The sequence below is a fragment of the Triturus cristatus genome, chromosome 3_2, assembly GCF_964204655.1.
Source record: "Triturus cristatus chromosome 3_2, aTriCri1.1, whole genome shotgun sequence".
In the NCBI taxonomy this organism is placed as follows: domain Eukaryota; kingdom Metazoa; phylum Chordata; class Amphibia; order Caudata; family Salamandridae; genus Triturus; species Triturus cristatus.
The window spans coordinates 194,590,412-194,608,503 of NC_140584.1; the positions used below are offsets into that span (position 1 = coordinate 194,590,412).

General features: G+C 39.0%; 1 protein-coding gene across 1 annotated transcript in view; it reads right to left on the reverse strand.

Moving 5' to 3' along the window:
- Nucleotides 1–15,925: 15,925 nt before the first annotated feature.
- Nucleotides 15,926–18,092, reverse strand: part of SCTR (secretin receptor) — a 416,552-nt gene continuing 414,385 nt past the window's right edge. Inside the window, exon 13 of the mRNA XM_085647486.1 lies at nt 15,926–16,660. Coding sequence (XP_085503612.1) covers nt 16,478–16,660 — 183 coding nt within the window. The 3' untranslated portion in view covers nt 15,926–16,477. The remainder of the gene's footprint in view (nt 16,661–18,092) is intronic.

The window sequence follows — 18,092 nt, forward strand, 5'->3', positions numbered from 1 at the left end:
GGGTTTGTTCAGAAACAAGTGTGAGGAGGGGAGGGTTTGTATATTCATGTGAAACCGCTTTTCGCATTCATGTTTATAATGGATCTAATAGTTGTTGATGAAATAAAGAACATAGACACTATACAATGATAGTAGTTTATGCTTTATATTTTCTTTGATGAGATCATACCACCTCATTATATATCTTTTTAAATCGGTTTACTTCGAAAAACGGATATTTATGCCTGTTATTATCTATTATTTATTGGTACTTCCTGTATAGCGAGATTACACCTTTTATTTTTGTTTATTTCTTATAAAGTTATTTCATTTGAAGATTTAAAATTACAGCTGGGTCTTAATTAGTTATTGACATCCAGTCTTCTCGTGAGTTGAGCCCTTTTTGTACTGTATTTAATTTGCAGATATACCATTGTTCTCTTATTTTTCTTTTTTTAGTGATGTCACCACCTCTCTTATTTCCTGATATTTTTTCCAAAATAAACCATCTTATGTCTTCACAGTTATGGCCTAGCTTTTGGAAATGTTCAGTGAGGGGTGCGTTGGCTTTCCCTATTCTTAAGGCTGATTTGTGTTCTTGCACTCTGAGTCTTAATTCTCTGCCAGTCTCCCCAACATAACCTAAGTCACAGGGGCAGATTAACAAATAAATCAGATTCTTGCTGCGACAGTTATTTAAACTGTTGCATTTGATCTCTTGGCCGTTATGGATAATAGATTTAGCCACCACACAGTGTTTACAGATACAGCAGGTTCCACACTTGTTATTGCCTATTGCTCTCGTTCCATACATCGTGCTCTGTTCTTCCTTCTTGTCTTGTATGTAGGTTTTTACTAGGCTATTTTTAATATTTCTGTTTCTTCTGTAAGCAAAAAGGGGTTTCTCTAATTTTAGAGTTTGCCCATCATTTAAAATCTTCCAATTTCTATTTAGGATATTTTTGATTTGATTACTTTGTTCACTAAATTGACTGACAAATACAATTTGTTCTTTTTTCTGACTGGCGTTTGGTGTCTTATTTTGATCAAGCATGTATTCGCGATTATAATACTTTGCTCGCTTATAAGATTGGTTTATTAGTCTTTTGGGGTATCCTCGGTCTTGTAGTTTTTGTTTGAGGAAATCTGAATGTTTATTGAAATCATGTATTGAAGAGCAGTTCCTGCGCAAACGCAGGAACTGCCCAAAGGGGATATTGTCCCTTTGTGCTTTAGGGTGGAAACTGCTATAGTGTAATAAGGTGTTTTTATCCGTAGGCTTACTATAAAGTTCCACTTCTAGCTGACCTCCTGTGTCTTTGATGCAGATGTCCAAGAAATTGACCTTTTCTTTATTGAATTCCGAGGTGAATTTTAAATTTGGATCACCTAGGTTTAACCAACTGATGAAGTTCTCTAATTCTTCCTGGTTGCCTTCCCAGATGAAAATAATGTCATCAATGAAGCGGTACCAGGAACTCACGTTTTCAAAATATGGTGCCGCTTCATTGAACACATGTTTGTTTTCAAACTCCCCTACGTACAGGCAGGCCAGACTGGGAGCACATGTGGCTCCCATACTGGTACCTTTGACCTGTTGGAATAGGTCATCTTCAAAGAGGAAAAGGTTGTTCTTCAATACCATCGTGATACATTGTGTAATGAATTCCATGTGACCACCATGGAGATCCGTTTGTTGTATCGAGGATCTAATAACTCTAATTGTGTCATCCTGCGGGATGTTCGTATAAAGAGCTTCTATATCTAGGGTAACCAAAAATTGGGTTACCCTATTAAAAGCTCTCCCTTCAAAGACTGTAATAGCATGAGCGGAGTCTTTCAGGTATGATTTCTGTTGTTGTACCAATGGCTTGATGAAACAATCCGCATAGATACTTAGTGGTTCCAACAGAGAACCAATGCTGCTTACAATTGGTCTCATAGGTGGATTTCCAAGGTTTTTATGGACCTTTGGAAGTCCATATATAGCCGGTGTAATGGGAGAGACAATATTTAAAAATTTGTATTCGTCTATGCAAATTACTCCTTCTTCTTTTGCTGTATTAATTAGATTGGCAATTTCATTTTCTAATTTCAGGAGTTTATTATGGGGAACTTTTTTGTAATGTTCTGGTACCATCAATAGTTCCAGCATTCTGTTTCTATAGTCATCTGAGTACTTTACACGTAAGCCTTTGGGTGCCTACCTGCTCGCGCGACGCTACCCCCATAGGGCCTGGTGACACCCGGTCCTACAAAGACCAACTATCAAAAGCTGAACGCCAACAAGACCGAAATCGTGATTATTTATTATTATTTAGAGTCTTGTATAGCGCCTGAATACCCCCAAAAGGGTATCTCCGCGCTGTGGCAGTGCTAAGAGTGTCGGGGAAGGAATTAGAAGAGTGTAGTTTTCTATTTATTTTTTAGATTATTGAGAAGAACACATCACTGTGGTATTGCGTCCTCCCCAGCCTCGGTACCCGCAACGGACTATGCCACACACGGAGCTTAGTAATACATGTATTTATTCTTCTGCGTGTAACCGCAAACTCAACATTCTAAACCAGCCTTCAGTGCATGCCACTCTAACACTTACGTCACAGTTCTACGGAGTGCATCTGTAGCCAGACAAGTTCCATCAATTCTAATTCACAAGACACTACATATCTCCCTCTGTTAAATAAAAACCGGCAATTTTTTAGAAAATATATAAATAGACATATACATTCAAATCTCTTCAGTAAATCTTCTTGGTGCTTTAATTGTTCGACCTGATCTTGTTCTGGGAAACTGGGAGGCATTGTCACCGATGTCCAGGACCTGCGTCAACGGTTTAGAAGCAACAGCAGTTGCTGATGTTTCAGATCCAGGCTCTCTTTTAACTATTAGATCTGATGAACGATTGGCCAAGTGCCTGAAATGAGAAGTGTCTCGATTAATAGACTTTCCAGGACACTGGCCAGTCACCATGTGTCCCTTAGTAGACACCACTTGGAAAGGTCCTGCATAAAAAGGAGTATCAAATTTTCTATACAGCATTTGTTGCACACGCACTGGATCTCCTCTCTTAAAGACGAAGTTCTTTGCATGTCATCTTTTGACAGCATACACTTTCATCTTTTGTTTGTAAACCAAGTCCTTATCATGAGTTGTCATCTCATCTTCTTTCTCTGACTGGTCCATTGAGGTGACTTGGTATTCATTGCTCTCCCGAGCATCAAATTCACAGGACTTTCACCTGTGGTTGAGTGCGATGTTGAACAATAAGCTCTCAAGGTAGAATTCAACACAGTTTTCAAATTGAGCTTCTCATGAGTGGCACGCTCCATTGCTTACCTTAGCATAGTCATAAAACTCTCAACATGACTGTTGGCTTGTGGCCACAGAGGTATGCTATTTTGATTCTTTATTTCAAATGCTCCAAGAAATATCTGAACTCTCGACTATTTAAAGGGGGGCCATTGTCAGACTTCACTATGGGTGGAGCATACCATGTCGCAAAGATGTCATCTAGTCTTTCAATGACTCAATTGTGCAATATGGCATTGTGATTGGTAATCACCCAGGCTCCCCTGACCAATCACAACGCTGCAATGCAGCATTGTGATTGGTCTGAGCATCCTGTTATCGACCCCGGCTCTAATGAAGCCTGCATGGAGAACAGGGAAAGTGTGAATGACAGTTTTGGGTGGCCCGAGAGGGCAGACCAAACAGTCATGTGCACTTAGGAGTGGGCAAACCACTCCTCCCCAGCCCTACTTTGAGAGCAGAGCAGCCTTGCCCACTCACCCGCAAAGCAGCACAAAAACATAAAATAATAATAATAAGGCAAAGGTATTATAATTTTAGGTTTCCTTTATGTTACACTGCTTAAAAGCAGTGGGGTGACACTCTTCCACCATAGCAGAGGAGCTGCCACTGATGGAAATGTTCACAAGCCCATACCACAGCTAAGCTTTCTTTTCCACGTTGTGAGTAAGCAATTTGTGTTTGGGACAAACTTCTACTTGCATAAGGCACAATGGGGCCGATTCACAGAACTAATCTGAGACAAAATCCTAAACTTACTACTTTTGGTATTCACAGAAGGCATTTAGTAGTAGTAAAGGTAGTATTTTGTCTTAAGTTAGTATTTTGTCTTAAGTTAGTATTTTGTCTTAAGTTAGTTTTTGTCTTAAGACCAAAACTTAAGACAAAATCCTAACTTAGACAAAATACTAATTTAAGACAAAATACTAATTTAAGACAAAATCCTAACTTAAGACAAAATCCTAACTTAAGACAAAATACTAATTTAAGACAAAATACTAACTTAGGACAAAATACTATTTTAAGACAAAATCCGAATTTAAGACAAAATACTAATTTAAGACAAAATCCTAACTTAAGACAAAAATACTAATTTAGGACAAAATACTAACTTTACTACTACTAAATGCCTTCTGTAAATACCAAAAGTAGTAAGTTTAGAATTTTGTCTCAGATTAGTTCTGTGAATCGACCCCAATATGCCTTCGAGTATTCGGGTGTCCACAGCACTGTACAAGGCAGGCGCCTAACCCAACTGGGCTAGTGTCAACAACAACCTCTGTATGAATCTTCAAATTGAAATATGCCATTTCAGTAGTATTCTCAAGGGCTTGTTGAATTTTCTTGAAGCTTTTCTCACATTCATGTGACCAATGAAATGGAAAATATTTCTTATCAAGTCTCTCAACGGAGCACTTATAGTGGCAAAGTCTTATATGTATCTTTAACAGTAACTGGCCATTCCAAGAAATGAATGCACCCTGGAAACATCTTGCGGGGATCAGCATTTGACAGCGCTTGTACTTTAGCAGTATCTGGTGTCTTGCCCCCATCAGAAAAGATATTGTCAAAGAACTTTAGCTATGTCTAATGGAACTCATACTTGTTTTGCATTCAAAGTCAAGCCTGCTTCGACAAGTAAACTACATACTTGTGTAAGAGTTTTATCGTGTTCTTTTTGTGCACCTCCGAAAACCAATATCATCACTGTAATTGAACACATTCATGACAGGCTGTATAATATGACGAATGACATCTTGAAACAGTTCTGCAGCCGATTACACACCAAAACATACGGCCTGATTTAGATCTTGGCAGATGGGTTACTACGTCACAACGGTGATGAATACCTCGTCTGCCAAAATATAAATCCCATTATATCCTATGGTATTTATGTTTTGGCGGACAGGATATCTGTCACCATTGTGATGGAGTAACCCATCCACCAAGATCTAAATCAGGCCCTTAGTCTTTTGTATTGAAACATACCAACACGTGTAGAAAAGGTGGTAATGTACCTGCAATCTTCTTCAAGTTCTAACTTAAATCAAGACGAGAGAAGACCTTTGCACCATTAAATTGCGTTAGCATGTCGGCAATGTGTGGACCTGAATGGCATTCTCATTCATTTGCCTTGTTAGCTTGACGCAGGTCAACACATATGCGTACGGCTCCTTCACTGTCCATTTTGGGCACTACTACTATGGGAGAAACCCATGGCATTGGACCAGTGGAAAGGTCAATAATATCATCCTTAAGTAAGGATTTAAGTTCTTTCTCAACAGCTACTTGCAAATGAAAAGCAATTTGTCTATGTCTTTGAGCAACAGGACGGATGTCCTCATTAATATGCAACTTCACTTACATAGTCTTAAGTTTTCCCAAGCAATGAAATAACAATGGGAACTGACTTACTATTTCTTGGTGAGCATTCATGTTGTAATTTACAGAAATCAATCCCATATCAGCGGCTGTGCTGAAACTGAGTAGACAGGCACTGTACGCTGTGCCTTGAAGCATATGGTTGAGTGCTTGTAACGTTGTTTTCTTGTGTTTCAATGTCACTACATATGAACCTTGACTTTTTAAGGGCATCGATGCAGCCCATGTATACACTTTGATTTTCGATGGCATATGTTGCGGTAATGGAGATAATTAATAGTATTTTTCGTCAGGCATAATGTTTATCGATGCACCACTGTCGGTAATGAAAGGTATCGAACAACCATTTACTTTCAGTGTAATTTTAGGAAAAAGGTTTAAATGACTATGGTGCTTTGGCATGTCAATCTTTCTTTGACCAACATTTTTCTTCACAAGCGGCCAGCCCAACATTTGCACACTTTTGTGAGGTAAACATTGACATGGCACAATTGTTTCCTTCACTCTCACTTGACATTCATACAGAGGAACTGTTTGATGCTGATTTAGATGACAATCAACACAGTTTGGTGTTGATTTCTCTTAACTGACATCACTGCTTTGATTTGTGGGTGCGTGTCAAACATGGCTTCTGAAACATTTCGACGGCCACTTTGTTTTTAAGCCGTGACACACTTGCCTTTCTCTTGGCTTCGCAAACTGTCTCCTTCCCACAGCCTTTACAAATCTCTCAGAGAGCAAGATATTTACCTTTGGGTGGAAGCAAAAATCCACATCTAAAACACAACTTCTTTGGGTAGCTTGTCTATCGGCACGCTCTTCAACTCTGGCAGTCATTAACACTCGCTCCAGACTTGCTCTCATGTGCCTTCAAAGCGTCATTTTTGTTTACGCTCTGGTGGTGCACAGTGCAGGCCCATATCTACAAGTCCAAGCAAAGCCACCCTTTTTATGGCCTTGTAGATATGAAGTAAGGCGAGGCGGCGCAAGTCGCTGCCTTGCCTTACTCTGCGTGAAAGAAGCTTTCCATAGGTGTTGCTGTGGGTGTTCCCACGCAGCACCCATGGACTTTGACATTACTCCCGATTTGCAAAAGTTGGTAAACCTAGGGCAGCACTAAAACCTTGAGCCTCCCTAAAGCAGGTGTCATGAAGAGATATCTTTACATTTCTCCTGCTTTTTTCAGCATTCTGGAGCACACATAGAAAAAGGAAATCGCCTCTTGTGATTGTTTTTGTAAAGGAAGGTTCCCATTCCTGCACAATCCTGCCAACAATGCAGACATCCATGAACCATGGTGCAAGGGAGCCTATGTTGGTGCACGGCTGCAAAATGTGACAGCGCTGCCTACGGTGCATTCCTGTCCTTATGAATTGGTATAGGGTAGTTCAGTAAGAAGTCTTGCGGTGCTGCCCTACGCCAATTTTTTGTAAATAGGCCCCTAAGAGTTTCTCTCAGCATTTGTCGTCTGAATAAACCTGACAAGCATCCATCAACAACTGTCAGATGCATAACGTCTTTATAATTAAATTAATTGAACTTACAATATCAGATGAGTGTCGAGTCGCTCCACAAATTTATCAATGCTTTCACCAGCTTTCTGGAATTCCTGTTTGAAGATGTATCTTTCGTAATCAACCTTTGACATTGGATTAAACTTGAGATTCAACACTTCTTTAATGTGATACTAACCCAAAAAGAAACGGTTCAATTACTGTACCCTAAGGTTCAGGTCGCACCTCTCCTGACAGATCTCTCACCTGCCCTCCTAAATATTGAATGAAAAAAGAAAGCTGTTTAGCTAACGTGGTGTGCAACCTTGCTACCCCCACCGTTTCACGGGGGTGATCAACTTGATCCAAAACTTTTAGGCCCACTGCAGGTCGCACCACTCTAATAAGTCCAAAACAGAAGTGTCCATCCAGTGATGTATATATTTTCAAAGCTTCCTCTTTATTCTTCTTTACAGTTTGATAGTTCATAAGCAGCCAACGCGTTTCGTTCTTTGAAAAGAACTTCGTCAGGGCTGTAAAAACATTTAAAATACATATGTAATACAAAAGTGATACAAATTGTACAACTAAATTGATACATTATATTATATGTGAATCACATTGACCATTCGACAGAAGTTATAGGACCATACTGATAATTTAGCATGTCCAATGATTGTACATAACAGCTTATATAAATATTGAATTAGTAAACAAATTGTATTTCATATCTATATTCCTGATAGGGCAAGTCACATAGAAAACACTATAATATATGATGTCAATACACCATTGAAAATGCACTCATTACAGGTGCATCCTCCACAGGCTCAACATGGCTTCTACTAAATGTAAAAAAGAGGTGTTTGACAGCATGCACTCTTTTTTATCTTCTTTTTATCCTGAACTCTTATTTCATTTTGAATTAGATTGCGTGCTAGCCCGGAAATCGTGGTTTGCCCTGTCCCACGTAGGTACTAGTATCTGTCAAAGAAAAGGCGACGTCTCACCCCAGCCGGACGCACAGCATACATGAAGCATAACTCTGATGCCATAGTATCCATTTTCATCATTTTTATTCAAATTTCTTCAAGCCTAAACATTTTCATCCTTGGTACTTCTCGTCACATGAGAGACATCTTATGTATTTTAATCCTTATCAACTGCAAACATGCCAATCCTGGCCTTATTTTGTAGCGCGGTACATAAGTATTGCCCATTCATTGGTCCAAATAACCCAATGCATTTGTGGCCTAAATCTGTGTTTTTAAAGTGGAGGTTACTTTTGAGAAACAAACGTTGACGCTTTAAATGAATCACTAAAGACTGTTGAGGCACATGTAGGTGATTGCCTAATGCAGAGGGAGACATAGGGTTAACGAAGGAAGCTACGAAAAGAAGGAGGAGGGTTAAAATCGAGCACAGGTGTTAAAAACACAGATTTAGGAAAGCATGCAGCACACGGCGGTTTGTGTTTGAACCGAGAGGCGTTCATGGAAGTTGATTTAGAAGGTAAAGGCTTGGGGTGATTTAGCTGGTAGGCAACAACTTGCTTTTGAAGGGGTGTTTTGTAACTGGATTGGGATACAAATTGAAGGGTTTGAATGTGGGTATTGTCGAGATGGTTGTGGGCATCAATTTAGGGGTAACTCTAGGGTTACTTTGAGCGGGAAAACGTTAATGCATAAAAGGTAAAAGCAGTACAATTCAACATAGATATTGGTGCGGTGTATTGATTTAAAGGCATGTTCTGACAACTATGTTTTTAAATTGTAGAGTACCCCTGACGAAGGGCCGAACGGAGGCCCGAAATGCATTGGGTTATTTGGATCAATGAATGGGCAATACTTCTGTACCGCGCTACAAAATAAGGCCAGGATTGGCATGTTTGCAGTTGATAAGGATTAAAATACATAAGATGTCTCTCATGTGACGAGAAGTACCAAGGATGAAAATGTTTAAGCTTGAAGAAATTTGAATAAAAATGATGAAAATGGATACTATGGCATCAGAGTTATGCTTCATGTATGCTGTGCGTCCGGCTGGGGTGAGACATCGCCCTTTCTTCTACTAAATGTATACATCCGATAACATTTAAAGAACATTGGTTTGGCCTAATCAATAGTTGTACTCTATTCAAATATATAGTTCAAAAAGATTAGATGCACCTACCAATGTTTTCTTGACTTTTGAACAGCGTTAATTATATACTGTGCGAAGCACAGCCATCTGTTTTTTTGGACATTCCATATTGTTGGGTATTATAATCCTTCAGTATTGCACTCTTCTAGAATCAGGCGTTATGAGTCACATGTCTAATTCCCATCGATTGTTTAAGGGCTAGTGTGCCTGTAATGTAATAACACCATATAGATAATAACCAATGTTGTGTCATCCAATATTTTACCAAACACTGTATGTTACCTTACTGTGCATTTCCAATGAAAAATCCTCAATTTGACAAGCCCTCCACAACGTCCCTATACAAGAAAGACTCTATTTTAAACAATGCATCACCATATTTGAAAGCGTTTGTTAGGCCTCTCTCGCCTCCAATACAATATAACAAATTTGCCGATCAGCCAGAAGTTCAACTATATTTCACACACAAACGCGCGAACAACTTTCCGTTTTATTATATTCGGAAAGCCACGTGTGTCTCATAACCTTACGTTTGTTTGCAATTAGCTAGGGCCAGTATCTAAACGCCAAATATTGAAAAATGCGCACAATAGAAACACAAAGCAACAAAATCTTCATGCTTTATGACTAAAAATTACACCGTCCCTACACAACAGAAGCTCTAATTACTTGAAGAGCATGAAAGTACAACGAATGAGGCCCTCTTAGACACAATGATGCCAAATACAAGTGGCTTGTCAATTATCAATCTGTCAGATCATAATCTTACATTGGAGGAAAATAGTGTTCTACAAAGAGGTCTAGGTTTCTGCCCGACACAACCTTGTAAAATCATTGATGTCATAGTTGATTTATATAAATTTGTACGTACTTTGAAATTAAAACATTTTTTTCATTGCAATCCTGGAATTAAGGAGTCTAATACTGTGAGTAAGGCACCCATTGGGTATACAGTGGGGGATGTGGAAGGTATAGATTTAATTATGTCACTCAATGAGGAAAACAACATTACTTTAGAAGACCTAAATAAAGAACTGGGAGTGAAGGCAAAGGATGATATAGACAGTGGTTTGAAAATGAGATCGAAATTTGTACCACATTGTACACACCCTAATATTGAGTCTTTCAAAACACGTGTAACGGAAGACTTACATAAACTGTTGAATGAGAGTACTCGTAGAGATAGGGGCCCCTATAATTTAACAAAGGGGGAACAGCTAGCGCTGCAGGCATTGAGTAACAATGATGATATAGTAATACGTGAAGCCGATAAGGGTGGAAATGTGGTAATTATGAGAAAGTCAGACTATATGGGAGAAATTACAAGGCAGCTGTCAGACACTTCCTGTTATGAACAAATTCGATCTAACCCCATTACTGATCTCACATTTCTTATAAATGTTAAGTTGGGAGATTGGAAGGAAAGGGGTTTGTTGACAGAAGATGAAACTAGGTACCTTATGGTTTGTAAACCTAATTTCCCATGTATATATGTCCTCCCGAAAATACACAAGGGGGGGCCCTTTCCGCCGGGCAGACCGATCATTGCAGGCATTGACTCACCCACTGAACGATTATCAGAATATGTGGACTCCTTTTTGCAGCCGCTGGTAAAAAATCTGCCAGCATACATACAGGATAGCAAAGACATCCTCAATAAATTTGAGGATGTCACATGGGCGGAGGGACTATCTTTTGTTACCTTTGATGTAGTCAGCCTATATACATGTATCAAAAAAGAAACAGGCCTACGGGCAATAAAATATTTTCTTAACACGAGATCAGCTGAATGGTATGAACACAATGACATGCTACTTGAGATGACGGAATTGATACTCTCAAATAACTTTTTCTTACATGATAAGCAGTGGTATCTCCAGCTACAAGGTACCGCGATGGGAGCCAAATTTGCTCCTTCGTAAGCGGGACTTTTTATGGGACTTTGGCAACAGGAACATGCCTGGGGCAGATAAGCCTCCCCCTGGATGGAAAATATTTTATTCTGTGGGAGGTATATCGATGACATCATTGTGATTTGGAAGGGCACTAAGGTTGAACTTGATGGTTATTTCATGTTCTTAAATGATAATTCATGCAATGTGACCTTAACTATGTCATACTCTATTGATAGGATTGATTTCTTGGATATAACATTTGTGGCTTGCGACAATAAGATTCAAAGTACTTTGTATCGTAAACCGACTCATAGTAACAGCACCTTACATGCCACCAGTGCACATCCTAAGGCTACTATCAATAGTATCCCATATGGAGAAATGATTAGGATACGCAGAAATTGTAGTGACAGGACATCTTTCTTGGAGAATCTAAAAGACACCAAATGTAGGTTCAAACAAAGGGGATATAAACAATCAACTCTGGATAATGCAGAAAAACGTATCCTAGCAAAATCACGGGAGAGTACGTTATTGTGCACCAATCATACTGACCCCATTAGAAATAAGAACAAGAATCGATCAGCCCCTATCAGCTTTGTGACTAGGTTTAATAAGCAGAGTCAGGATGTATATAGAATTTTCTGTAGACATTGGTCCCTGCTCCATGAAATACCTGGGGTAAAGGAGGTGATCTCCCCAAAACCAAAAATCATATATAGACGTGGTAGAACTTTGAGGGAAATGATATGTCCCAGTTATGTATCCTATAAGGAAAATACAGGAGCAACTTGGCTACCTGGACCAGTGAATGGCTTTTTCACTTGTACTAATTGTAATGTCTGTCAATTCGGAAAGAACAAACTAAAGGAGTTTAGTTATAATACACAACAGACCTTTACCATTAGACATATCATTACTTGTAGAACAACATATGTGACATATGTAATAGGTTGCAGTTGTGATATGATTTATGTGGGGAGCACTATTAGACCCCTCAAAAGTAGAGTTCAGGAACATGTACGGGCCATTCGTAATAGGGACACAAGATACCCCATGACATCACATATGAATGAACAACATGGAGGAAGACCTGAAATCTGGTTTCATGGTATAGATCATGTCCCAATGAGACCTACGGGGGGTGACAGAGAGACCGCACTAAGACGTAATGAAGCGGGTTGGATCTGTAGATTGCGGAGTACCGATAAGGGGCACAATAGTGATGATGAACTACACTATTTCTTATGAAAGCAATCTGGGACCCTATTGAAACAATAAGCTGGATGATATTTTGGTAATATGGTTTTCTGTTGTGGGAGTCCTCCGTAGGTTTGGAATTTCCTTGCAAGATTAGGAACTACATTATTTCTTATGAAAACAATCTGGGACCCCATCGAAATAACAAGCTGGAAGATATTGTGGTAATAAGGTATTTTGATGTGGGAGTCCCCCTTAAGTTTGGAAATTTTTCCCGCAAGACCAGGAATATCAGATATGAAACTTGGATATAATTATTATGATATCTAGACATTGTGAATATAACAGTATTTGATCACTGGCGGCTGGCTGGTTGTATCTCGCAGATGTCAGGAGGTGGTGCTTTGGGCGGTCAAGGACAATGCTGGTGTTGAATTGTATGACCAGTGTGGGAATTTATTTATTTGTTTGTTTTTTCGCAATTGTAGGATTCACTTCGGGGTTTTGGAGGTGTGGTTTGTGTGTAGGACCTCCGGAATTTATTACAAAGAGTTTCTACATTTCTATTGTGTATAAAGAACTGTTATTCAAAATGCGATAGGCGCGTGGATTTCGGCACCTAGCATTTGTAAGATTGTCCCTAGTAAACTGTCAACACACATAAAGGCATGTGATTTACGTGGCTTAATGAATATAAAACTAAAAACATGCCCGCGAGACTTTTAGAGTCACCAGAACAACCTTACAGGATTGGTGAAATATAGTATTTTGGATGTGAGTGTGGCACAACAATGTATGTTAAAATAGCGGTAATTTTCTCGAGCATGGCTTTTATTGAACGTTTTTTTCTAGTATCCGGGATTTAGAGATTGCCCCAAGCAAATTGCAAACACACGTAAGGTCATGTGACTAACGTGGTTCTGAATATAAAAAACTGAAAGATGTTTGCGCGTTTTTGTTGGAGACCCGACAGGAACATCTAGTCGATCGGCAGCGTACATGGCATTGGAGGTGAGAGAGGTTTAACAAACGCATTTCAAAACAATGACATATGCTTTAATTAGAGCTTATCTTGTGTAGGGACGGTGTCATTTTTAGTCATAAAGCATGTGACTCATAACGCCTGATTCTAGAAGAGTGCAATACTGAAGGATTATAATACCCAACAATATGGAATGTCCAAAAAAACAGATGGCTGTGCTTCGCACAGTATATAATTAACGCTGTTCAAAAGTCATGGACATGCTAAATTATCAGTATGGTGCTATTCGTAACTTCTGTCGAATGGTCAATGTGATTCACATATAATATAATGTATCAAGTTAGTTGTACAATTTGTATCACTTTTGTATTACATATGTATTTTAAATGTTTTTACAGCCCTGACGAAGTTCTTTTTCAAAGAACGAAACGCGTTGGCTGCTTATGAACTATCAAACTGTAAAGAAGAATAAAGAGGAAGCTTTGAAAATATATACATCACTGGATGGACACTTCTGTTTTGGACTTATTAGAGTGGTGCGACTTCTTTAATGTGATGATATGTGACTTCATTATCGGTTCGTGGCATTCTCTTTATGACTTCTTTTACACTTTCACCAGCAAGATTTTTGAAATACTTGATAATCTTTTGTTATTAATTTCTTCAAGTGCATGAATTAAATCATCAAATGTCTCTATCCAAGCAGTCCATCTATCACCAATATTTAGCATTTTGGCGGTATCGAATGGTGTTGGTCGTATCAGGAAAAGGGTGCAAGGATGCTTCCATTAGTGCTAGACTGTTGAAACGGAGCCAACGCAGAGGTAAGGGACAGGAATGCACTGTATTAGATAAATATGGTGCATTCCTGCCCTTTCACTTTGATTTAGGGCAGCGCAGCAAAGTGACTGAGGTTAGGTGGTGTTTTTATCTTATTAGCCTAACATTATAAAAATAAAGCTACCCCTGTTGATTAGCCATTATATTCTGCCATGTTTTTACCAATGTATAGTGGTTTACATGTGTGCCATTTGTCACTACATTTGAACCAACACCTCCTGATTATAGCTGCCAGTCACCTGAACCACTAACATGCCTAACAGCACCAGGATATTTATATCATTTGATCCCCCAACCCCCTCCCCTGTACCCCCTACCTCCCCCTCAATCTGGCAATGCTGGATATACCCCTGCTGAAAGAGTTCTGCTTGTCTTAAGACAGAGGACTCTAGTAACAATAACATCCAGCTAATGTGAGCTCAAAAGATGTTGGATTTTAGTTCTTCCATGGAAAAGTGGTACACTGATGTTAGTGTAAAAGATAAGTTATAGATTAATTATTTATATTGCTGTCCTTGCTGCAGTCCACTGACCGCTTTTTAGGATAAGGCCACTGGATATTGCTGTACTGTTCCATATAATTACAAAACATTTTCTTTTGATTCTAAAGGGAAAAGAAAGGGGTTATTCATCCAGTGATAAAAGTGTACTGAGTGTACTAGGCAACCTTCAGCTCAGATCGTGGTTTCTCCACTTGACCAAATTGTGTGATCCTAGACAAACCACTGTTCTTCAGTGTATATCACTTTCCATGACAAGTCAGAGTGACAAGAAGTAATTCAGTTCAGTATGGGTGCTATGCAAAACCTTACTAGTTCATGGTTTAATAGTCATTAATGTACTATTTTTGATTTTAAGAGTTTTTATAATGTATTGCATGATAACATTGTATCATTCACATGCGGAATCTTTGGATGGCTAGTGCTTTGGCTCTTATAGCCGAGCCAGACCCCTGGCTGGGCTCTTTTATGAATTTGCTGGCCTGCTCACCACTTGCTCAGATATCACATTTCTCGAACCCTCTGCTTCAAAGTCCACTCTACAAGTCATCAAAACACAGGTCCTATTCAGTTCTTCCTAGTAGGTGGTAACACATATTATTATTAAATGAGTGAAGTAGACCATTTGGTTTAGGCTTACAGTGGAACACAAAATATACATTAAAAATCAGAGGTGTCTAAAGTAGGCCTAAGGATGGGCAGATCTATGCCATATAACCATTAACAATCTAAAAAAATTCCATTGAGAATTATTATACGTAGGCATATTTTACGTGAATATCTTGAAAATCTGGGCTTGATCAGGCATTCCTTGAACTTTGTTGGACAAAATATGATAGTCACAAAATATGATCAATATACTTCCAGGCAATACACCATTTAAGAAATAGAGAAGACACAAGGTGCATGTTGCTTCTTGACTATCAGCCTATCTAGGAAATGGACAATAGAACTGAAAGTGTGTTGTATGTGGTTCGCCCTTTGTAAAAAGAGCAAGCTATGAATTTGACAGGAATTAAAGTCATTTATATAATCTGAACGTTCATATGTGACGATGAAGCACTCAAAGGCAAAGTATAATCCACGTTCACAAATTGTGCTGTTCATGAAAACATGGTTTTAATGTGGCTAACCATATGTAACTCGCTTAGAAATGTTTTAATGCTATGAATTTCATAATGATTTACGAGCTAAACAATACAATTTGAACTTTAATACAATACTTCCAAAATATACACAAACAGTTCATGTGCAAATTTAAGATTTTGACAAGAGTATATACTATCACCTAAGCACCAGGGCACATATTACACTCTTATTCACAGGACTTAATCATGTCAGAAGTACCAATTCTGGAACAATAGTACATTTCCATTACAGTGTCACATTTCTGAGGAATGGTGGTGCATTATGAAGCATTGACAAAGATTGCTAACACTTACTCCAAGGGCAGAGTGCTAGACGAATTTGAACCAGTTACTCACATTTTTTTCACAGACCATAGATCTAGTGCACAGAATAATTCATCAACACACGTGTATATAGTATACACAAGGGACAAAACATGTAATAATATACATTTATATGAAAAGGCTACATCCCCACATGACACCGCTATTTGGAACACCTACGCTGTGATACAGTATGTTTTTGTTTCCAACAGGCAGTCCTAACAGTATTTCATTCACGATTGGAACAGTTCTCTCGAATGTCTGATGGTGAGGTTTGCAGAGCCCGCCTGTAACAGTTCTTTTAAAGGACCTTGGTATTGTGCGCCTGGGTCCGTCTTTGATCCTTTGGACTAGACTTGCTCAAAGGCACGAGTTGAGTCGCGGTGCTCCCACCACTGCTGGCCGACGAGTGCTTCTGCTGGCTCGCCTGGAAATGTTTCTTCAAATGCCACTGCTTCCATTTTCTTTGTATTTCAAGTTGAACCTGGGGAATAAAAAAATGTATTGTCTGATATCAGTCAGTCAGTCAGTCAAACCACTTTATTTGATTATTTAAAATCATAAAAGTGCAATACACAAAACAATAAACAAAGTCTTATTATCATTAAATACAAATGAGCGATGTTAAAAAAGGAATAAAAACATCTACATCAGTTATGTAATTCATCAGTGCTATTGTCTGAAATCAGGTACCTGTACCAAATAACTTTTCCGAAAGGTCACATGCTTTGATTTCATATTAAATAATCATAACTTAGTTTAATATAGCACTGTGTACCACAGTTGTCCCTTGCTACATAGTGTACATTATGTAATTCTTGGCAATTTAACAACTCGACACAGCTTTACATGTGTATTGCTGGAAATGTTTGTGGATTCAAAAAAGTAGTAGATTTCCTGAATCGGGCCCATTGTCATCCCTCAACCTCATGCCTCTTTCTTCCACTGCCCTTATCTTCCTGTCTCTTTTTCTCAATCTTGCAGGTTCATTTTTATCCATGCCTTTTCACAGTTTTTATCCTTTTCATCTTTCTTCCTCTTCTGTTCTTCTCTCTCTTGCTCTGGGTTAAGCTCTGAAGATGAGAAAAAAGTACTCATCCCCAAAAATGAGTGCTAGCGCCCACCACCTCGGTCACAAGTTAAGCACTGCACACATCCATGAAAATTCAACCGTGTTGCTATTTACCTGACAGCTATCAGGCCCAATGTAGGACTAACAGAGTCTGTGCTCATGTGTATATGGTGCGTGTCAGTACCATAGCTCCAAGACTATGGCACCAAGCGGTTACATTATTCAAGTTTTACATAGACGCTCACTCACTTGATGCAAAACACTGCACTGATTCACTTGCAGGCGCAGCACAAATTTGCGCAATGCTGACCTTAGTAAATCAAGACCCATTTCCCTGGATGTTTAGGGTACACATAGGTATTCTGCTGAGTGCTCCCTTTTGGATCCCATGTTCTGTTCCTGTAGAGCTCCTGCTCCAAAAAATGTAGATGGCTAGCCAAATACAGATTCAAGCTTGTTGCCTTGGACAAGGCCTTCACAGAAAGCCCGTTTTATTGGAAGTAGGCTTCATTGCGCACTGCCGCAGTCATCAGAATTGAGTAGTAGCATAATGGGTTTGGTTGACCTAACCCGTTTAAAAAATTGTTCCTAAAATAAAGAACAAGGGTGGACTAGGGAAATCCCGCATTTGGTGTTCCAAAGGAACTTCCATTTTACAAAAGGACACATAAATCCTATTTATCCACTTTTACAATGCATATTTTTCATGCACTCATTTTGTGAAGTATCTATGTGTCCTGGGTGGGCACCAGGAAACCTAATTTAAATTTTAACAAATAATAATAAATGGGTGTCAGGAGCCGCTCATTTATTATTCACTGCTCCTAGGAAGGAGTGTCCCATA